The 23,924-nt window shown below is 37.2% G+C and overlaps 1 protein-coding gene across 10 annotated transcripts in view; it reads right to left on the reverse strand.

The window, feature by feature from the left end:
- Positions 1–23,924, reverse strand: part of LMO7 (LIM domain 7) — a 131,208-nt gene that overhangs the window by 16,392 nt on the left and 90,892 nt on the right. For 4 of the 10 annotated variants that reach the window (XM_062566891.1, XM_062566887.1, XM_062566886.1 and 1 more), the window contains 12 exons: positions 22,627–22,656; positions 19,861–19,978; positions 18,508–18,650; positions 16,813–17,260; positions 15,781–16,101; positions 12,811–12,925; positions 6,841–7,002; positions 5,289–5,473; positions 4,502–4,562; positions 3,253–3,294; positions 1,365–1,390; positions 943–1,047 (listed from right to left, as the gene is read on the reverse strand). In XM_062566891.1, the coding sequence (XP_062422875.1) occupies positions 943–1,047; positions 1,365–1,390; positions 3,253–3,294; positions 4,502–4,562; positions 5,289–5,473; positions 6,841–7,002; positions 12,811–12,925; positions 15,781–16,101; positions 16,813–17,260; positions 18,508–18,650; positions 19,861–19,978; positions 22,627–22,656 (1,756 nt within the window). Of the gene's footprint in view, positions 1–942; positions 1,048–1,364; positions 1,391–3,252; positions 3,295–3,450; positions 3,508–4,501; positions 4,563–5,288; positions 5,474–6,840; positions 7,003–12,810; positions 12,926–15,780; positions 16,102–16,812; positions 17,261–18,507; positions 18,651–19,860; positions 19,979–22,626; positions 22,657–23,924 lie in introns of all 10 variants that reach the window. The other 6 variants (XM_062566889.1, XM_062566896.1, XM_062566890.1 and 3 more) reach the window with 5 other exon arrangements.

A 23,924-nucleotide genomic window follows, 5' to 3' on the forward strand; every position in this document is an offset into this window, starting at 1 on the left:
AAGTGATGGTAGATGGCTGAGACTGTTCTCTAGAAGGAAAGAGGAGCCGAATTTTGTTTTTTAAAGTCACTTCTTTACAGTGTGAAATAAAGCACCCAAAACATAAGAGAACATACACATATTTAGGAATGCACAGCTCTAGCCTGGTAGAGTTTAGAAGCTAAGAGGAATGAGAGAAGTTAAAACATCCTAAAAGCAATAGGGTAGCTAAGTTGTGTTTTGAAACTGCAATCCTTTGCTACATGAGCCAATTTTATTAAGAGAGCTTCTGCAGAGAGAGTAATGTTCACCAATGTCTCGGCTAGCCAACAGACTTTAGATAACTAACCATAATTCAGTTTTCAGACATTTGTTTTAGAGCAATGATCACAGCACATTGAAATACAAGCCCATTCAACTCTGGAATGTGTTTGGTTTTTATACTGTCCCAAGGTGAAACACATTGCCCCTTCTCTCTGCAACCCTTTCCTCCAGCTCTAGCAAACTGGATGGTGAAAATGTTCTTTGCATTCATCACTAGCTTCAGCTTCCTGAACTCAGAGGTCCTGGGAATCAGGTTGACCAACAAACAGGATGCTAACAGGTATCTAGCCAAGGCACTGGCTCCCTTTTCTTCACCTCCAAATACAAGACAACACCTCAGATTGAAAGACAACACCCTAGAGACAATTTTCTTAAAAAACAAAACTAGTACTCAAAAGAGAAGACTGCTGCCACTTTCATGAAGCTCACTAGTGCATTCCCCCCCCCCCTTTTTTTTTTTTTTGCTGGGTAATTGCTAGTGCATGTTTCCGTTCTGCCCAGAAAGTATCTGAAACTCTTTTTAGAACATCAGTAGTTGCAGGAGTTGAGAAAGGTTTTCTTCCCTGGCACTTATTAGACTCAAAGAAATGCCACCTATGATTATGAAGCCGTTATTATTATGAAACAGGTATTATGTACCTGCAGTAAACGCTCTTGCTCCTTTTGCCATTTTTCTTGTCGTTTTCGTTCTTCCTCTTGATCCCAAACACGACGAGCAGGAGCACTAATTGACGGGACTGGGAGCTAAAATAGCACAGAAATGAGATATCTTTATTATCTTCCCTCAAGGTAATCGACACTCTACATTTTAAAACTTTTTTTTTTAATTAGAAATACTAAAGCCATTACAAACAGCATAGCTTTAGAGTGACAAGAACTTAAATTAGTCTTTTTCAGAGAGACAGAATGTAACCATTCTTTTATATGCTAAAACATTTTTAGTCAGCAGTTTGAGTTTACACTGCCTTAAAATTCTGATCAAATAAAAGCAATAGAAAGCAGGGAGTTTCCTGAAACCACCAAGGTTACACACTAGTAAGTAGTTTGTAAATAGTACTTACATCAGGCATTGCTGTCTCTGGGCCTCCTGTAGTATTTAGAAGTAGAAGGCAAAGCAAAAACAGAAATTGTTAGAAGCATACTTGTTATTACAAGACTTGTTTAAATGTGAAAAGTCTCAATTTCTGACTAATTTTTGCTTCTTCTGTAAGCCATATGTGCACGACCCTACGTCATTTAGTCGAAGGCAGAATTCATTAGGTGTCTTCAACTAATGTGTGCAGTTGTGGAAAAGCTTTACATACTTCCAAGTGCCATCAGAAACTGCTTGAATTAGCAGTACATCTCCTATTGCAGCAAAACTTAACTTATCGTTACCCTGATACCTGGCTGTTAGCATGACTGTACTCAACTCTGTCAAGCACTGGACTTTAATAGCAATAGACTTCCACAGGCAACTTCTCTACCACAAAATAATGTATTTTCCCTTTCCACTGTCATCCTTTTCTGCCCCCCAAAACACACTTGATTTCAGTGAGCTTGTCAACACTCACCACAAACTACGCTATTTGAGGCCATCACACTTGCTTTTGGTCCATGACAACATGATTTTAAAAGATTAAACGAATTAAAAATTGAGAAAATATAGGGAAGCACAAATTTAAGTGTAATCTTTTCCTAACCATCATCTTATACCTTTATTTTTGTTCATTGCTAGGGATTTGTTACTTAGCTCTCAAAATTTCAGTTTAGAAAAACAAAAATGTGTAAAAAGCAAGAGTTAAAACAGTTTTCTGAACACTGGAAACTGAGAAAGTGGTGAGATTTAGGATACAAAAGACATCTAATGAATCACAGATCTGTATCTAATCTACTTATATACAATTTTGTCTTCATTATTGGACTGGAACAGCTTCAGTGACAATAGGAATTGATCCCCTATTAACTATTTTCCAGTTGCACCAGGAAATGCAAAACAGGCAGAGAGAACAGACATTTTGCTCCCTTTTCTCACCCCGTGAACTTATGCTGGCCTATAGAGATTCAAAAACAGGAATCCTTCATTTCTCTATAACATTCAGGTGTCAGGTTTAAGAAAGAACAAAAATGTTCTGAGTGTACACTCTAAAAATGTCCTTTTTCCTCCTCTGCAGAAATCAAATATTCTAAATATTGCTATAAAACTTATTGAAATAAAAAGAAATTAATAGCAAGACTTGAAATATTTGATCAAGCAAAAAAAACGAGTAGCCTCATTCCCCCCACAACATTGCAAGTGCAAACACAGAAGCATTTAAAAGCAAACAATCATAAACACAGATTTAAGCTTTGGCATTTCACTTATCACTTCTTGAAAAAGAAAGCCATCACCACAGAGGACAAAGTCCTGACTCCACTAAAACTGCTGGCAAAACTCACATGGGCCTTCCAGAGGGCCAGAATTTCACTCTTACAGGCCACAGCCAAACAGCAAAGCATACATAGTCTGAGGACAGCATTAGACATACAACAGGAGTGAAAGTATGTGAGTTGTGACATGCAAAACACCAAACAGCAACCTACAAAACCAAGTTGAGTGCCTTTTTTTTTTTTTCTTTAAAGATAGCACATTCAATTCAAAATTCGTATTGGTTTTCTTAGGATCTAGTGACATTACCACATAATGGAAGGTCAGCCACTTGCTGTATTCTGTCAATTTGGATGAAAGTATAGAGTTGCAACACCATCTAAACTCCAATTTACTGTTAAATATTTGATCATTATCTTTTTGAATTCTGCACTTAGTCTCTGCTGGAATAGTCAACATTTTTCTGTTTTGTAGGTAGTAGCAAATCTGAACAGAGTGCTATACTTTTTACTCTACCCAGTGGAAAAAAAAAGAAAAAAGTTTGAATAACATAAGGGATTTAAATAGCTTTAGATATAAGAGAACACACAAAGACCCATTACCACAAAGGTAGACCCATGAATTGTAAGAATAACCTGATGGCCCTGGGGAAAGAAGGGAAATTAATTATGTTGCTTTGTCATAATCGCAACAAGCAATGCTGAAGAGGCATAATACCCAACACCAGAGACTTATTAGGAAGTGTGTGCAGCAGAAATAATTTCATGGGGAGTACATGAGATGTTAGCTCTTTGTTTTACCTTGTTCAAAAAATTGTGACCGTCTTTTTAAGTTTTTCAAAGAAATAGGTTCAGATGCTATTTGAAAAATACAAAGAATACAAACAAGTCAATGAGGTGCTGTCTTTTCTTAAATTACCACCACCACTGGATAACAAACAACGTTTGTTAGACCTCCAATCTACTGCAATGCCTGTTCAAAAAGCCTGGGACACAGAGCAAATCTAATCTTTCATAACAAAACCCACAGTTTTTAGTAGGTTACACCATATACTGATTAGTATTTAATTCTAGCACTAAAAGTGTCCAACTATGACAACAGAACAAGGTCCCACAAGGACTCAAGGTTCCTCCTGCCTAATTTAAGCCCCTTTGAGATGCCAAATGAGGAGCCCAATTGCCACAGGCTCCATTTAAAGTCAGCAGAAAGGCATTTGCAGAGGGCAACTGACCTCTTCAGAGAATTCCTTTATAAACCACCAAGCACATGTAAGATAAAATAAGGAGTTCCCGTTTTACGATTACTGTTCCATTAGGAAGTCTACATACCTGCTTTCTCTCTCTCTGTCACCAAGTAAGGCTAGATTTGTTCATAGCATCATGAGTACCAGAAGTCATCAATATTTTCTCCAGGAATAAAAATTAAAACCAAAACCAACCAAGCAAGAATAACCCCCACATTTGAATTAGAAAAAAGTTGAATACTCTTTTCCCAGACAATGAAATAGATTGATAGTCATACTGATCAGTCTCTACACAATGCAGTGGTAGCTATAATATACTCTGTGCCTTCTGCTTCTTTCATCCCTACCATGCACTAAATTTACAACCACTAATGCCGAGACATAGGATTTGTCACTGCTTTGTTACCAGTCTTCTGACTGCTTAGCACACTGCAGAAGCAAACTACACCCAGTTCGGACGCAATTAGATCTTTGTGATATCTGTCTAGCTTTCAGTTCATTAAGGTTTCACTTAGCCCTCTGTATAAAGCTTGCGATGATTACAGCTTTAGTATCTACACTCATTCCAAACCCATACAATTAGCACATAAAAAGAAATGACAGTTTACCTCTTTGTTCATTAGAGCCAAGATCTCCTTGCATCCCATTTATCAATTTTGTTTCTGTATCCTAAAAAGAAAGAAAAAAAAAACAAAAAAAAAAAAACAAAAAACAAACCTCATTCATTAGTTTTGTGTGGAAATTTATCACGAAGTCAAACAAGACTCTCATAGGAACTGTATATTAAACATTTCAGAATGATAGAAAAGCCCCCAAAAGCATAGAATCTATTTTTAAAATTCCTGAGTATACTATATAATAAAAGGACTGCAGGTAGTTGCTGGGATCAATAAGCAGCTGTGAACTGATAGCTGCAGTAAAAAAAATATTAATTTACAAGAAAATGCCAGAAACTGAGATACTGAGATAGCTCTCCCAGTTCAGATCCTTGACAGGCAGTGAGTTATTTGCAAATAATCTGAAAGCATGTACAACTTCTGTTCCTCAGGACTGCAACTTTCACTTATACTAATAATGGAGATGATAGGTGTTTCTAAAGAATAAACAGTTTTTACATTTTAGTTAAAACACACTGCAAACAGATTAACACTTATGCTATACTCGCGAACAGACAGTAGCCAGGCTTTAAAGCATGTCTCATTTACCTTAAGATATACTTAGCTTAATCTCCATATCTGCGTATTTGTAGAAATATGAATTCCTTATAATAAGCACATATACAAGTAACAATAAGATTTCTTAAGTCAGTTTTTCTTCTCCCTCCGCCCTATTAAGGCCTTAAGTTTTGACTTGTTTCTTCCCCCCAAAATACCATGACCCTTTAAACATACTCACAGAACTTTGCAGGCTGCTGGAGAAATCTCTTTTTGGTGATACGGTTGAAAGGTTGGAAACTTGTTCTCCAGAAGTTGCATCAATCCATTTATTTTCAGATGTACCTATAATGTTGGTACCCATACTGGTGAGATTGAGGATTTTATGCCTTACGTGTGGCAGGGAAGGCTGGCCTGTGCCCCAATCTTTTTGGTATGTGGAGATCAAGAAGTTAACGTAGACAGTAATGTCAAAGAACAGAACAAGAGTTAGAGAAAACACATTCAAATAACAAAAACAGAAAAAAAAGACATGTAACAAAAGAGGGAGACAAACAAGTCAGGCAGAATTTGCAAAGACAGAAAAGGGGGCTTTTATGAGCAGACCGCCTTCCCCAAAAATGCAAGTGTTAGTCAAAAGCTAGGTAAAAGTATACTAAAATGCATTGCTAGCACGGACTGCAGCAGCTCAACATTACAAAGTAATTAGTATTTATTGAAAATTATTTTATTAGTAAGAACCAAGGAAATTCTCCCAACTTCAGCTCCCACATGGAAAATTTTGAAATAGAGAATATTCAAGGAAGAAAGTGTCTTTTTCATGTCCAAGCTACCCAGGAAACACACACAGGGGAAAAAAAAAAGTTGTCTAAACTAAACTAGGAAAACTGATGAGGGAAAAACAAATCATAATCTCAGTCCCACTATCATCCTTAAATTTGACAAGTTATGCTCCACTAACTACAGTCTCACTTGTGACACAATACAAGCTGTGATTTTTTTTTTCCTGTCTCTTCCTCACCCCACTATTTTTTCCCCCACTTGCTGATATTTTATTCTACCTGTCTTCCCACTAAAAGAATTATATATCATTTTGATCTGAAAGAATTCACTAGTCTTGCTTCAAACACAGGAAAAAAAAAAATCTTTTGTGACTATAAAAAGGTATCCTGATCAAACTCATGGCAAGTCTGGAGACATGCGAGGCCCTCAGCCAGGATGGGAATTCTCACTCACCAGAACAGATAATACCACGCTGAGAGGTACAATATCACAATATTTGGGTCAGTGGTCAAAATCATAGCACATACATCAACCACAAGCTGGCAGGCCACCAAAACCCTTCCCTAGAAGAAAGGGCACTGGACCCTCCTTCCCTGAAGGAAGAAAGGGATGAAAAGGCGCTGTTGAGAGAGGTGTTCCAAAAATTTACTCTCCACTTGGGAATTACCCCACTTCATTTATGTGGTGTAACAGGAGAAGACAGTTCTCTGCTCCCTTGTGCAGGAGTTGCACAATGTAGCTGTGCAGTGTCTCAGGAACAGGCTACAGTATAAGAGAGACATCAGTAGTTCAGCATTTAACAGCTTTGCTTATGAAGACATTTGAAATGCAGAAGTAGATTAAAAAAAGCCAAGCTGTGTTAAAATGCAACGGACACAATAGCAAACTACTTAGCTCAGATACACATGACTACTGTAAGGGAAATAAGGACTCTCAGCTGTCACGCACAGCAGAGGCAAAGCTTATTTGCCTTACAGAGCACACTGTATCTGCCCTGCGAAAGAACTCACCATTCTTTCCATATCGTCTGACATCCATGACCAGGTTTCCAGTTTCTAGTGCTCTGGTGATGGCTTCTTCCCACTGACTGTAGTCCATATGTGAAACCTTTGTGCCATTGATAGCAATGATCTCATCATCTACATGCAGCTGACCAAGTGCTGCAGGGCTACCTGCAAGAAAATGGAGAAAAAAAATTAAATTACGTCTCCAGTCACAGTTATTTTTACCACAGTTGTGTGTGTTGGGGAGGGGGGGGAGGGGAGCATTTTTTTTAAATAAATGCTTTTGACAGATTTTGAAAGAGTCTGAAAAATTTACCACGCATTGTATAAGGTCAGTAAACTTCGTTAATATCAAAGTCATGTTTGAATTTAGCCTTATGAAAACAAGGCAAAGCATTAGCCTTTTGGATTTGCAAGCATTCACACACTGGCTAGTTCATTTAATAAATGGGCTCTAGTATGCCTACTCCTGCCTTCACTAACTCGCCTTTAGTCTGAGGTAGTGAGAAAGAGCACCACAGTACCTGTTGCCTGAATTTCAGTTATTATTGACTATGTTTGGGTAATCCTCTTGTTTGCCCAAAATATGAGCTCCGCTTTGGTAACTCCAGTATAAACTGGCTGGCTTCCTTATTTACTTTTTCTGTGCTCTGCTGACATGAATATCCTACTCTATTGCTTTGTTAGAATAGTTTATTAGCTCTGAATCAATTGCAGATTGGCCTCGCTCAAAATATTGCTAGATGTCATATCATTACACTTCTTTCTATTTATTTGTCGGTAGTGACAAATCCGCTGAGAGCAAATTTTATTGCAGCTTGGACTTTGAATTCTACATTTATTTTGTAAGACAGGTTGCACTTTACACTGTTGGGTTTTTTTTTTGGGGGGGGGGATTTGTTTTCTTCTTTTCTTTTTTTTTTTTTTTAATCTATTACTGTGCACTGGCAGGTGATCCCACTGGTGTAGGACAGTCAGCATACAGGGCCAGTTAATAAGCCTTTTTTTTTTTTTTTTTTTTTTTGAAATTCAGAAAATGGAAAAGCTGAGAATATCAAACTTCATTAAGATTTCATAAATTATATCTGAAGGGTTTTTCGATTAGCATTTATTCCCTTAGCAGAATAGAGAAAAGCTACATGAAAATGGAGTTAAAAGACTGAGAAATACATCCTCGTGCAAAGAAAAAAAGTCAGACAAACTTGAATCACACAATGGAAGCTTTTTCTAAAGTAGAAGAATCCATACATCCTATTTAAAATATACCAACAACAATGCTACATTACATTATCAGAAACAAGTCTGGACAAACATGAGAGAGGAATTCAGTCCCCTCATGATTCATTTGACCTTCTGACTCACTAGAAAAATGCTATTAGAAGTCTGGATCATCTGCTAAGGATTCAGACAGATTTTAATATTCCTGGCACCCCAGGAAGTCAAGAAATGAAGAAATGCTAGGCTTCCTAATACTCCTCTGAATCATTTCATAGTTCACAAAAACAAAAACACAATGACATTTTAACTACCATGTTGGAAGTGGAAGCATAGCTCCATGTCCTATTTTTCTGTACTTTTTTTTGTGAAGTATAGATTGAAAACTCTAGTAGCACTTACCAGCAAACTTTCAAAATATACCAGTTTTAAACAATATTATTGGAGAAAAAAAGTTTTTATTTGGAGGAAATAGTAAAAGTATATGCACTGATGAAAGTGGAAGAACCTGTGCCTCCTTAGAGCAAGAAAGCGTAATAAATTTAACAGAATTAAAGGTCAAATAGGAAGTACTTTTTTAAAAAGTACGCAGAACATTTAGAATTGTGTTTTGCTTCAAAATCTAAGATCTTCAGTACTTTATAGTCTGCTCTCACACTGACTACGCTTTGCGCTTAGGGTAAAGGGACTGCTTCTGGCTCAAGGAAAGAGACTGAACTGGGTACTGCTGTTTTGTGTTGTGACACAGAACGCACCCTAGGGAACAAAAAAGCTGGTCTTCATTTTACTCAAACAGCTTGACTGAGCTGAGGTTCAGCTCCGAGGTGAGAATGGTCCCTCGGCCCAATTACAGATCACCAAGTCAGGTTTTAAGAAACAAAGAGAATTTAAGTTTGCACATTTCCTCCCACAAGATCACCACAAAACCGCATCCAACATACCCCGGCCACACACACTTGAGTGAACAGCTGCAGTCTCCACGTGTAGGCTTTGCACAGACAGGAGAGCTTACACCAATCAGTCTTTGGCACTAGACTTGGCCAACTAGTCTTCCTGTACTGTCCCCAGAATCCATGGAGAGAGGAGCCTCCCCAGAGTGCAGTTCTGAGCACCTGTATTAGGGCTTCTGCTCTGATTCACCCTCCAAAGCAGCTTTGGTTTCACTAACGATAAGAGAAGCCTATAGAAACTAGCAGGGCTATTCAGATGCCTAAAGCTGTATGGTGTCAATCGCTGCCTCCTGTCCAGCTCCACCATGACTACAGGATTTAGCGACAGTTTCTTTGCGTGAGTGTTAAGGATTTAATTTCCATTAAACATAACAGTTAGTGTTTATGTATTTTCGTGAAGATAGAAAAGTCTCTCTTAAAACAAAACAACCAAAAGAAAAAAAAAAACCCAAAACACCTTTTTCTCACTCATTTTCCATACATATTCATTAATTCCTACCCTATCCCTATTGGTTGTTACTACTGCACATCACCTCAGAATTGTACATAAAAATCAAACTATGAAGGAAATGGGTCAAATTTATTTTGCAAAGAGCACATCCCTTATGCTTGTGAGTGTTAGATTGCACACATGTACACTTCTATGTCAATTTTATCTCAGTGACTGCAAATACAGTGTGAGCAAAAGGGGAAGGACTGAAGTAATGCAGATTATGTAGCAGCAAGAAAACTGGCAGAACAATGTCAAGATTTAAAAATTTCTAAGGCTTTTAATGTAATTTTTAGCATAAAGACAGAAAATGCCTGTAAAAAGCCCACTATATTTTTTTAAAGATAGTAAGCAGGCTTCACTAATTACAAGTGTAACTCTTAATAAATTTTGAGAATGCATATAAGTACTTAACTTTATTGCCAAATAGATTTATTGTGTGCTTAAACAGTGTAGTGGTTATCACATCTGCTTTACATGCTGAAGGTCCTGGGTTCAAGTGCCAGTGGAACCAGCACCAGGAAATCTTTGGGAGGTTGGACTAGATGATCTCCAGAGATCCCTTCCAACCTTACTGATTCTTTGATTGCCAATTTTTTTGAAGTAAAAGCATATGTAGAATCCAGAGTCATTTACAGGCAATAAAATAACTGCTGATTAGCACTTAAAGAAAAAATCAATACAGCTTGTTAGAATGGCAAATACATGAAGATAATCAGATGACGTCTTGCTGGAAGCTATTTCTGGGTTACGAAGGAGAAAAAAAAGGTGATTGGAAACAGTAAGTATGGATTTACCAAGCATAAATCATGCTGAAACAACCTGTTTGTCTTCAGTGATGAAATGACTAGATCTGTGGATGGGGAATATGGTGGGTTTACTTCCTTGCTTTCAGAGACGCTTTTGACCTGGTCTCCCACAGTATCCTGTTATCAAAGTTGGGATACTATATTCTACAGCGGTGCACAATGAGATTGGGGAAAAACTGGTTGGACCATCAGACTCAAAGCGTAGAAGTTAATGATTCATACTCTACCTGGAGGCTGGTTACAGAGCTCCACAAGGATGTATCCTGGGATCTGTCCTGCTTAGTATCTTTATCAGTGACCAGGGGATGAGATGAAATGCACCCTCAGCAAGTTTGCAAACTACAAGCCGGAGGGCACAGCTGATATGCTGGAGGGTAGGGCTGCCATTCAGAGCAGGAACTTCATGACATTCAACAAGGGCAAATACGCAAAGTCCTGCCCTGGCAAGGACTAACCCCTGTGACAGTACAGGCTGCCCAAGGGGAACAGGACATGGACATTCTGGCTGGTGCCAGGCTGAATGTGAGCCAGCAGTGTGCCCTGGGAGCATGGAGGGCTAGCAGCATGCAGGTGGTACAAACAGGGGCACAGTCAGTAGGACAACAGAAGTGACTATCCTCCTCCTTTACAGGGCACTTCTTACACCACACCAATAATACCCAGCTTGGGGCTCCCAGTTCAGTAAAGTCATTACCAAACTGGAATGAATTCAGCTGAGGGCCAAGCAGGACAGTCAAAGCTGGAGCACTTGCCCTGTGAGAAGAGGCTGAAGAACAGTTCAACCTGGAGAAGTGACAGCTTCAGGAACCTTAACAGCAGCTCTGGTAGCTAAGGGGAAATTGTTGAAAAGGGAAAGCTTGCTTTTTATTAAGATGCATGGCTGGCAGGAAAACAAGATATCATTATCATAAACAAAGTCAAGGGATGTTCTGACTGGATATAAGGAAAAATTTTCCATTGGAAGATGAGGCATCGGAGCAGATTACCCAGAGAGACTGTGCAGTCTCCATCCTTGGAGGTTTTCAAACTCAGCTGGGTAAAGCCCTAAACAACTAGGTCTGAGTTCAGCCTTGACACTTCACTGAGCAGAGTTTTGGTCTAGGTGACCTCCCAAGGCCCCTCAGGGTCCCACCTGAACAATTCTATGTCTTATTCTTAATAAAAAACCCACAACATTCAGAAGTGCCCAACTGAGAGCTTATATTTACTGTTTCAGTGAACTGTCTGCTTCCTTCGTTCTCTGTTCCTTTAAATAAACCTACAGCTACTGCACACAGATACAGTAGTCAGTCATAGCAAAAGGATGTTAAATGCATGCTATAAATGAGTACCAAATTGGTGCAGTCCACCTCAAATGCTCAGTTTAATCTTTCTACTTTGCGAGCATTGTAATGAAGTATAAGCAAGGTAAGACTGACAGGGCCTTCATCTCCTCCCACCCTCCAGTGCCAGGCATGGAGCTCATTTGGACTTTGGTGAATGAATGACAGGCAGGAACATGCGCTGCCCTCAGGTTTCTCAGTTTCAGCTGGTAGCACAACGAAAGTGTCCTTTGCCTCCAAGTAACAAAAGTAAACCAGAGGCCTAGCATCAAGAAAAATAAATGGAAAGTTATTCTTCAGGGAAAGCAATTAACAGCTACAATCTAAGTAGTATCCAGCTATAATGGAAATATCTAAAAATTGATTTCAAAGTGATAAGTAAAGTTGCTCAGTAAGCACCGTTAAATGGTATCTTTTCCTCTCTGAAAAGTATAATGAAGGGCTAACTGAGAAGCTTCTAGTGGTTTCTGATTTCCTCAGGATGATCTTGTGTTAGTTATAAGGAAGGGCACAATTAAATATTGTTTTAAGTATTACTGGCAGTGTGCAAGATGGCTGTTCAGAATACAAAGATTACACACTATTTGTTTGCCTTTTTGAAACAAAAAAAAAAGAAAAAACCCTTAGTTTGTTCTCTAAGGAAAACTATGAAAGCTAGAAATAAGCATATGTTTCACTTCATGATAAAAATGTTTATTTTTCCTTGGTATTAACAAATATGTAAAATTTCCACTGGAAGTAAATTTAGAAGTTACAACTGCTTAAAAGTATTACCTCTAAAATCCAGCATGACAAGAAAAGAAAAAATTGAAATAAAAATACTAAATCCCAAGTTTCCTCTGCATATGTTTACAGACTATAGAAAATGAAAGCTTTTAAACCAAGGAAAAAGAATAATCCACATGTTAAAAACAACAAAACACTACTGTAGGTACCTCATGCTACTGTTCTGTAAGAGACTTAGGAAGCCTTTGGGCAATCACGTTTATACCTTTTCAGTTGTTACAGAACTGTTCTTCCTTCAGGAAATGCTTTTTAATATTTCTAAGTTAAACACATTTCAAGAGATGAGAATTCACAGAAAAGCATTAACAAAATATTGGGTTTTTTTTTTACTCTCTGAGTTTTAGAAATCTCTGCAATATTCCTAAAGTAAGAAGAAAGATTTGTACAGTTAAATATACATTTACCTTCTTCAACCGTCTGTACAAAGGCCCCTGAAGAATTCCAGTTTGTTGTAAACCCAAAGTTGCGACTGTGGCCAGGTCTCTGGTTTATACTGATTCTCATTTCACTGTACTGTTCCTGAAAAATAAAACATGACACTACAGTATCCGGTATCACAAGAATCTAAATGAGGGAAAGTTTATCCTCTAAATAAGTGAGGCTACTCACAATGTGCACTTTAATTATCTATTATTCGCATCATCTATGAAGGAAACAGCACTGAAGTCAGCTAACTAGGTTGTTTTTAATTCAAATAAGTACAGTCTTGGTTTACATTTACGTTTTTATTATTTTCCTGTATATATGTATGCACATGTGTATGTATATACATATTTACAGGTATATACATACACACACACATTTCAGCTGTACATTTTCCTAACTGTAAATTCACCACAAAACAGTGCCATAAAACATAAGAAATTTGAGGAAACTAAGACTCTAAATGAGTCTTCATGGATAACCTTTGACTTTGTGAAATCTACTGCCTACTGACAAAGCATCAATCAAATAGGAATGTGAAAAAGCTAGATAACAGTAATTCACCTTATTTATTCTTACACATGCTACAGAAGGCGGTATCAGTTTCCTTTAGGTTCGGTGCTGCAATTAGATTTGTGTGAACAATCATCTTTCTAGTTTTATATGAAATATTACTAGTTTGCTATTGATTTTATAATGGGGGCCTTGCACTATAAAGCTAGTCCCCAAATCAGCTAGAATCCAGATTTTCCATTCTAGAGGGCTTTCAAGATGTTTTCAAAATCAGAATGAAAACCTAACATTTCTATTTTAAACTACACAAATATTTGATTTGGAATACATTTTGAAACACCTGCTTTCAAGGTCAAAATATATTACAAGCATGTGTTATATACATTAACATTTTAATATGAAGTCATTAGACACCAATTAAAAACTCAAATGAATGGTATTCACTTCATCACAATGAAACAGATTATAAAAGGAAAAATATATTTTAGACCTTTTCCAAATACTGTTAGAACAGATATAATGCAGGGAAGTGTGGATGGAAAAGACACAGCATGCTCATGTGCAGACTAAGGACATGCCTAAATTTTAGTTGCCTGGTAAACCAATCTTCCCAAAGGGTGGGATTTTTTTTTCCCTACCTTCAAATATTTAAAAGCTGAAGTATCTAGGCTAGTTCAATAGCTCCTGTTTTGGTCAGAGGAAAGAAATGGGCACTTCCAGAGGGCATTTCACATGGAAAAGCAGCAATAGGGAGGCTCAGGGCAGCAGCCAGCCAGAGAAGGCTTCAGCAGCACCTGAGCAGGGGTGCACACCAAGACAACATTGCAGGGCAACATCATGAGGTTTTCTCCTGTGTTATAGCAGTGTTCCTGACAAACCACATACAGTCACAGCTCAGGGTAGAAACTATTAAGTTGTTACTTTAAAACGCAGCTATTAACTTGCAAATGATCTTTACTAAAAGAGACTTTTTTCTATACCACCAAACTCATTAGATGAGCAACAGCACATTGGAAGTTAACATACTAATAGATATAGCACATGAGCACTATAAAATTTTAGAATTTGAGTATGTTCCTGGAAGTCACTGTTATTTTTGCTTCCAGCATCCCAAATCAGCTCTTCTTCAGAACTGCCTCCTGTGAGAGGAGTAATGTCACTTTGAGCACTGAACTTCATCATTTGGACAGGTCCTCTCTAAAACACTCAGTACCCTACAAACCTGGCATTACTGCCCTGATGATGAGTGAGCTATCAGCCTCTCAGCTTTGGCAATGATTTACAAACATGCCAAATAGAACTCACATTCCTTAAATTATAAATTGTTTGATGCACACCACAAGCAATTTTTTTTTTTAAACACATTCCCCATTTGGAGGCAAGATAATTTATAATCTGATGACTAATGATAGTAATAAAGTAGAACATAAAACATTTTGCTTTCATTTGGCTCACGTAAAAGTGATACAGAGGAATCCACATCTAATCCCATTTTTCACTGATTACAATCCTTTACCGTAACAAAAAAAAAAAATCCTTATGCAAAAATCAGTTTCCAAAAATTACAGTTATTTCATTCCAGAGGCTAATATGGTACCTCAGAGATATCATGAGTATGAAACTGAAATCTGTTCTTTTTCTGCAGGTTCAAAGAAGCAAGAATGGTTTAAAATGACTGAAGGAACATCAAAATAACTGGTGCATGAGGTGATTTCATAAATCAGCATCCCAAGTTTTACGATCCTCACCCAAGCAACTCAACTAATTTGTACAGCAGCACTAGGAATGCAAGGAATTCACCTCTAACCTAGCAAGGGGCACGAACCACATCGTTAGACGGCAGGAAGGTACCAACAATTAAAGTTACTGCTATTCATTGTTTACTTGCGAAACATGAGATCAGTTAGAGGAAACAGCACAGGAAGATTCCAAAGCTCTGAAAGAAACACTAAAGGCCCAACTTCTGGATAAGCAGATACACATGGAGATGGTGATTTGTTTTAAAATTTGTTAGTGAAAGTACTAAATTAAAAGTAATTTCAGGTAAACAATTAAGGAAAGTATCTCAAGCCACAATAGAGGGGAAAAAAAAGGGTGGTGGTACTAAGGTTTAAAGTTGGCTTTCGAAAACCAGATCTTTATTTTCTGTCGGCAGCACCTTAGATTGCTCATCTAATTGCCAAACTGGTTATGCACACAATGTACTAATTTGGAGAATAACTAAGTTGACAAGCATCAAACCGAACATTTAGAATGAACCTCAATTTGAGTTTGAACCTCAATTACAAATAAAATCAAGCACAGGACAGAAAGTGTAGGGAAAGAATACAGCAAAAGAAACAATACTGTGTCTCCTCTAAACTAAATCACGAGGTAAGTTCTCTGAGTAGTTCTTACTATCAAAGAACACTAAGTAATGACATGATTTTCAAATTTACCTGGGTTTTAGAATCCTCAGGCTCTGGCAGACTCTCATTTTCTGTAGAAGATGCAAGCGAAATGGAATCAGGAGAACGATAATCTGATTTAAGAATACAGCTTCCGGCAGCATCTTGGTCTTGGGATTTAACAGATACTATCAAACTAGGAGTAGGTGTTGTCTTAACACCTTCTTTCTCCTCCTCCTCACCTCTGCTTCTGAGTGCAATAGTAGAAAGAGGGTGCACTGAGTCTGGTTGTGAAAATGAACTGCTAGTGAACAAAGTTTGAGCTCTTTTAGTTTTTTCTGCTTCTCCATTATATTTCTGAGCATCATCCATCTACGACAAAAATGAGAGTTTGGTAACTGCGTGCTTTACAAAAATCCTTAATCTTTTCACAATCTAAATATTTAACAAAATCCCTCCCTTTCATGCAGCTTCAGGTTACTGTACCCATTACTAACTATCCACTTTAAAGAAGAGCAAGACCTTTTTCCCTTGAAGTGCTTGCAGAATATAAAATGCAAAGTTATTAAAATAAACTTATTAAAAATCATATGCTTAGAAATATTTGCATTCTTACCATTTCTAGAACTGAGTCAACTAAGGATTCACAAAAAAGCTATGAAGATCTCCACAAGGGAAAAATCAATTCCTGTGCTTCAGTACTTAACAAACAGCAGAGCAGAAGAAATTTATATGACCTGAAAATTTGTCTTTAATACTTAATTATGTTAACTTAGCTTAAGATGATTACATTTGATGAAGAAAGGTTTTCTGATAAGCAACACCGAGGATACTTACTGAATATGATAAAAAGCTTATCCTACTAAATATACTTATGAGACTTATTCCAAGGACTACCTTTAAAGTACAGAAATGCAAGTAAACATCTAAAGCAACAACAAAATTGCTGCTCTGTTAACACAATCTTCATTAAATAGCAGATGATCCTTTAAAAAAAAAAAGGCAACAGATGTTGGAAGTCCACTGTTTGACCAATTATCTAAGACAACAATATTTACACACTTCAGGAACTAAGAATTTTACCGTGAACGATCGTGGTAGCGATGAGATTCCTCTTGAGTGGACACCAAAAGGTCTTGGTGTAACCACAGATGTTAACCTAGAGGTATCAGTTTTCTGGTAACTTCTAGGGAGAGAAGCTGAAACCCGAGCTGACCCAATTTGAGTATTCACTGAGTGGCGAGTAGACAAAAGAGCTGAGCTCTGCTCTTCTGACAGGCTCTTTGCTGGAATTTGAGTGTCAATTGCTGTACTGCTCAGCGGCTTCTGCAAATTCTCTTTGCTACTTTGTACAGTATATGGAGATTTGCTGTCCTTAGTGCTGTAGGAAGTATCTTTTTCAAAAAGGTAATCTTTTGTTGCTGACTGTGCAGAAGGTGCTTTTTCATCACTAAAAACATCATCGTTTAACGAGTACATCCATCTGTGTTCCAGTTTTTGCTTACTGGAGGTTCCTTGATCCTTGTTCTCCCTAAGGAGAGGGAACACATGAAGAGACTAGTCAAGATACCTGACAAACAGGTGGGCCCTAAGTGTTTCAGCTACTGAATGTGTGACTGGGCATAAACACAGAAACATGCTGGGTAAAGGAAAATTACATCATTTTAGTACGGTTTCTTTAATCTGTTGTCTTTTTTTTCCCCCCTCCCCCACCACTTATGTCTACACTCCAATAATACTCAGATGTAATAGATCATACTATCAGCTTGCACCACAACAAAAAACTCCTTACCAAGAAAATGATATAGCTATTCAATTATATATCTTCAGATATTCAGATTTTATTGAGAAAAGAGTCGGAAGAAGGAAGCCATAGCGTATCACCTGAACGCTACAGCTTTGGTGGCATCTCCACTCTATGAAAACATGACACTAAACTTTAGATAACAAACAAGAAGTCCTGAAGTTAAGATTTTTTTGCTACACGTTTCCTTGTCATATAGAAGCAAAGATAACCTTTAGCATATAACTTTTAAGGTGTTGGCAATACTGGCTATTCTATATAACTCGTACCCATACTTTTATCCAAGAAACTGTAATTTGTATCCTCATGTATAAATACATGTCATATGCATAAAACTTTTAGCCCTTCAACTCAGTCATTCACGTATTAAAAAAAAAGAAAAACGTTGTCAGCAGGACAAATAGTATGTTACAAAATTTACTCTTTTTAACTTTTTTATTTTCAGAGAATCTTGGCAGTCTTGTTCTGTAAATACCAAAAGGAGCAATGGGGGATACAGTGGAAATCAAGTGAAAGTTCACAGTTCTGTGATACACACAAGATCCTGGCTGCACTTACCCACAATAGCTAAAAGAACAGCAAATACAATGTCAGAACAAAGATAAATAGTTAAGATGATTAAGCTGATCCAAGAATTAAAAAGACAATTATCCAGTTTAATTCTCTATTATTTTAACCTCTTCAAATCTCTTCAAAGTGGATACAGATACTGACTTAAAAATACATTTATTCTTAGTTAGCAAAATAAAGTAAAATATCATTTATACTCTAAAATTGTTTAACATTCTCTGAAGACAATGTACAAGTGGTCCAGATTCTGCCCTTTAATTAGATTTCTACACTATAATTTACTACTAAAATTGTTTAGATTTCTGCAGAAACAACTGCAATTTGCCAGTAAAAACTGCTCAAGAATTAGAACAGAAATGCTGAGATTTAAGTACTAAACATTACACTTCATTTAGGTTCATTACCTCTCCTCCTGCATTTCTTTCAGTGACTTGCTACTTCTTTCAGAAACCTCGGAGGCTCTCCTTTCTATTTCTTCTCTCTCTTCCTTTTTCTTTTGCAATTCAGAAGTGAAGCTTTTCCTACGATTCTTCCATTTTGCTAGATCCTGAGAGAATCACATGAGCATACAAACATCAGATTTTCTCAAGACCTCTTACACCCACAAAGGCCTCCCATTATATGCTGCCTGAATGCCCGTGTCTTAATTTTACTTTATATGACCAGTATGCCTGCATCAACGCCGCTTTTTCATGCATCTTTCCTCTAAATGATAAAGGTATTCTTGTTTTCAAGTTAGAGGTTACAGGCCTGCTGCCTGTTAATCATGACTACTGCACTGAAAGTGGGAAAGTACTGTCTTGTTTTTTTTTTTTTTGTTGTTTTTTTTTTGTTTGTTTTTTTGATATTTTCAGTTTTATTCTAGACTATTCCGCATGACAACACATAGCTAAAAATTAATGCAAATGCCATGGAAATTTCTTTGTAACTGGCTTTGGAATTTGGTGTGTTTGTGTGTGGGGGGGTCCAATCACTTGTATGTTTAATACATTAGCTTTAGAACAAACATGACTTAAATTTTAAATTGAAAACATAAGTATCAACCTCTATTTTCTTCATTTCTGTAAAACCACAATTTGTACTGGCAACTTTCTCCATGAAATACCAGAGCTGCTTTAAGATAATATGGAATATTAGAGCTAACATGCATTGAACAAACAATTACGAATTGCTTGCTCAGTTTGTAATTGTCTTAATTTATTAAAAACAATTTTTATGAATCACAGATTTTATTAAGAAAGGAAAGGTTTCAGATAATGTTATGAGGGAGTTGAAGGCTACGGGATCAGTTTTCAAGCTCCATTTCAGACAAAAATTATTGGAGGTGGTGGGGATCTCGAGAATTTGCATGTGGAAATATTACTTCCCTCCCTTTCTCCACATACCCAAATACATGGACATTCCAATCATTTCACAAAAATGAATTCACAAATTTCAGACTGCACATGAAACTATGCCCTAACTTATCTTTATGGCCACAAAAATCATGTCTAAAGGTTTTGTGTTGATACTATAAGATAATACAAATCTCATCCTAAAGCACTAATCAGGTATTGCGGATAATATATAAAATAATTTCAGTTCTCCATTAAATAGACACCAAAATTATCAACAGTTGTGAGAAATGGATCATTTTAGAACCCAGTCCCATGAATTCCTGAGCACATGCAAAATATTTTTCTAGGGGCCCTGACTGTAGGTGGCACTCAGCCCTTTAGCAGGACATCTGAAAGCAGGCATGAAAAAGGAGCATTTACTTCTTGCCACTTCAGATCTTGTTCTTGTAACTCGTTTTTTATCCTCTGTAGCTCTTCATAGCGAATTTTGCGCAAGGATTGCAATTCATCCGCACTGACATCATTCAAAGATTTACTCCTAGAAAGAGAAAGGGTACTCAGCTTTATTGCGAATTAGCCATCATCTACGCAAATGAACCTTCAAGAGAGACACGTATTAGTGCAAGTAAGCTCTCTTAAGTGTTATTTGAAACAGAGCAGAAAACATATGAGCAGATGGTTGAGCATGCCTGCTACAGTAGTAGTGTATTTGAGCGAATAAAATCAGGGAAAGGGAAGAATTAGCTGCTCCTAATTCATGCTGATCGTTCACACTGAGGTTCTCGCATTTGACTACACTTATGGTCAAAATTGTTACTGTTACTGATCTTCCTCATAGCTTTCAGCTAAAAGCGTTCTCCTCTCCCCCCGCGTCTGAATTCTCGCTCTTTCATTTGTTCTCTCCACTAAGAGCCCCAGCACCATCCTTCCTTCCTTCTGCTAACCACAGAAGTCTCTCACTGAAACACGCTTCTAGAAGACAAGCTTCAGTCACGGTTAAACGACCACTTCACTCATGCCACAGGCCCCACGCGCCTACGCTGCGCCTCTCCAAGCCTCCCTGCCACCTCCAGTGGAGGTCAGGACAGCCACCACCACCCTCTTCTCACCAACTCCTCCGACACAGCTACAGATTTCCTCGTGAGCTCCCACTTACTAGCTCCCCTTAACCCAAATTCCTCAAAACTCCCTTTCCAGCATCTTTTTCCCACACCTGATTTCCATTTCTATGCTATCTTCTCCTTTGTTTTTTCATGTTCCAGTGTTCCCATTCAAACATAACAGATTCTTTTAAACTTTGGTATAGGGCAGGACTCCTGTTCAGAGCTGACCAGAAGCCAGGTGACATCAAGCAAAATACTGGTATTTCACACCATAAAATGCAGTGCTGTAATAAAAGGAAAGCTACATTTCTGGGTTTTGGTGGGTTTCCCCCTACCCCCTTTCCAAAATACTTTTGCTTAAATTTATCCCAACAAAACTTACATGATGCAATGGTAGATGTTGTAAACTAAATTATAATAGGGCTGAAAAAATTCAGCAGTGCTCCAGAATGCTGGAAACTGAGTCAAAACCAAACTGACTCAGAACAGGGCCTTCAACTAATCTCTTGCATATTAAGACAGCTCTTAACTGACAACCTAGTTTCTTTAACTTCCTCCCAAGAGACCTGACTTACTTTCACCGGTAACAAAAGACTTTGGCCTCTAAAAATAAAAGCTAGGGCAGAAACGCATTATTCCTGATGGCTTGTTTATTTATTTATTTATTTATTTTGAATGGAAAGAATGCCAAATTTAGTTAAAAAAAAAAAAAAAACACACGGTCACTATTGCAGAAACTTTTTTCTTGAACATTTAGGTATCATTGCCTCATTTTTTTTATGGTTAAGCTACAACACATGTAAAAACAGTCTGGGGTAAGAGAATTGTACTGAAGTATCCAAACCATTCCAGATATGCTAAAGGACACTTGAATGACTAGTGTTTCCTTTTCTTTCTCTTAAGTTCCTATATCCACCTTGAACAAAATAGTAAAATCTAGGCCTAAAAAACAGTATTTCCTAAATAAGCACCAATAAACAGTACGTTCATTTTAAATACAGGCTTAATCTCAAGATTCAACTAGTGACCTGAGTCTTCCAAGTCTCCCTCCTCTAACATCTATCTTCTTCAGAAAGCATTTATATTTCTTGCTTCTTTTGGTAGTGTTCAGTCATTTATAGGGTTTTGTCTCAGGAAAGAGCACTATATAACCGATTTCAAAGAGCAACCAAGGGAAAATAAGAGGTAGAACATGTATAAACAAATACTTAAAATGCTGTCAGACAGTAAATGAGGAAAAATACTTTTACAGCTACAGTACACTATAAACAAGACATAACTTAACATGGCACTAACCAGCAGGCAAATATGTTTACCACTCTGGATTCAATAAACTGGAGTTCATAACAATCATTGAACACTCATAGAGCTTAACATTTTTAATAAACTAGACCTGAATAATCCTAAGAAAACTTCTGCCAATGGGCTCTTATTTTCACTCAATTGCCACCCTCTAGAAGATATGTTCCTTTTTTTTTTTTTTTTTTTTTGAAATAGTTAATAAAATAAAATAGCTCCAATTAAAGTCTCATTAAATTTAGGATTAAAATCAAATGAGACATTAAATGCAAAGTAATCAATGCCAGGCTAGATTATTTCAACATTTGGTTAAACTAACAACAAAACTCATTACTTTTTCAACCTGTCCTGTTTCAACATGACTTTTTTACATAATTCCCATCATAAATAAGCATGTCATTAATGAATTACTTCCAAAATTCTAACTGTACAGTCTTTGAAAGGAAATGGAATATTTACTAATCTTGCTTTATATTTCTGAATGTTTTAAAACCTACTGAACCCCAAGTACAACATTTCAGCGGCAATAAAACATGGGAGCCAATGTTCAAAATGCCTGATAACCAGAACCATAACTTACATACTCCAGATGCCAGCAGGACCTCTTGCCAGATGCATACCTTTGGGTTTCTTACATTTGTTATGTAAATTGCCCAAGCACAGAACAAAAAAGCAGCATGCACAAGTTGCTTTGAGCCATGGTTTTTAGCTACTGTGCATGCATAAGAAATTAAACAGCAGGCAAAAATAGTGTTAAGAACTTCAAAGCTTTTCTAAAACTTACCCTTGCTCATCAGAAAGCTTTTGAAACAGTCTGAGAAGGCGGAAACCAAAAGAAAAGAAAAGATTCAGTATCTTGCTTGATATTCACAACATTAACACAATCAATACACCAGCACTCTCAGCAAAGGGGAAACCGTGAAAGGTTGAGGACCAGCCAGCATGGAATAGCACATCGGAGACCTGATACTAGTTAGAAACAGATCAGCACTTGCATGATGTGTAAGTTGGGCAAAAAACCCTGGCAAAGCAAGGCTGCCTGCAAGTTTCTGTTATTTCTAGTTTTAGAAACATCGCATGAAGAGAGGCTTGCAGTTCTGCATCATTTTTATTCCAGTGCTATGAAACAGCACAAAGCTCAGAAGATACTTATTTCAAGAAATTAAAATTAAAGCCAACTTGTGTCCCAAAGAGAAGCCTGCCTCACAAAGGTGCTTTTCTTGTCAAGTTAATTCATCCAACTCTAATACTAAATGCAAGTAATACATGGAATAGATAAACATAACTGGCCCTATATAAAAGTTTAGGGCATTAAGTGGTAATCCAAATACATCCAATGTGACCCAAGAGGATTTCTAGTATACTAGAATAGTATTTTATTCTATTGAATTAATTCTTAGAATGTGAAATCTTTTCAAGCATTTCAGGTATATTTCTAAATACAACATCAAAATATCAACTGGAACATGAAAGTGCCTTAGTCACAAAGCAAGGATGCACAGCTGGAAAAACTGCAACTTGCAATGCCGTATTTTCAGAGCTAAGAAAATATTCAGAACATCTCTCACATAGTAAGCACAAAAATCTAAAGGAGAGCTAGGAAGCAGTTCAAAATAGACTTTAGTTGTAGAATAAAAACATTTGAGTATACCAGGAAAGGATTAGGTCTGGACCAGATATAAAAGCAGTGAAAAATACTGGTAGAATAAATATATCTCAGTGGAATTTAAAATTGCACAGCCACACTGTGTACACACTATGCCTTTGTGGGGCACAGCAGCACTCTTTTTTCATCTCGTGCTGGGACAGATAAGAAGCAATCTCAAACTCATGTGCAAGCTACAAAGTGCCCATTTCCAGATTTTTGTCATTAAAACATTCAGAAGTGTTTTTGCCATTGGGGGGAAAAAAAATCCTCTAAAATAACCTCTATAATCTTTTGAATAATCATTATTCCTGTTCAGCCATGGAAATAAACTTGTATAAGACCTCACTACTGAAAGAATCATAACACTACTGAAGGAATCATATTTTCTAAAATAGCACCCTAAAACCACAAAGCATACTAATTTTTGATGAAAA

This window comes from Rhea pennata, chromosome 1, assembly GCF_028389875.1.
Source record: "Rhea pennata isolate bPtePen1 chromosome 1, bPtePen1.pri, whole genome shotgun sequence".
Classification (NCBI taxonomy): domain Eukaryota; kingdom Metazoa; phylum Chordata; class Aves; order Rheiformes; family Rheidae; genus Rhea; species Rhea pennata.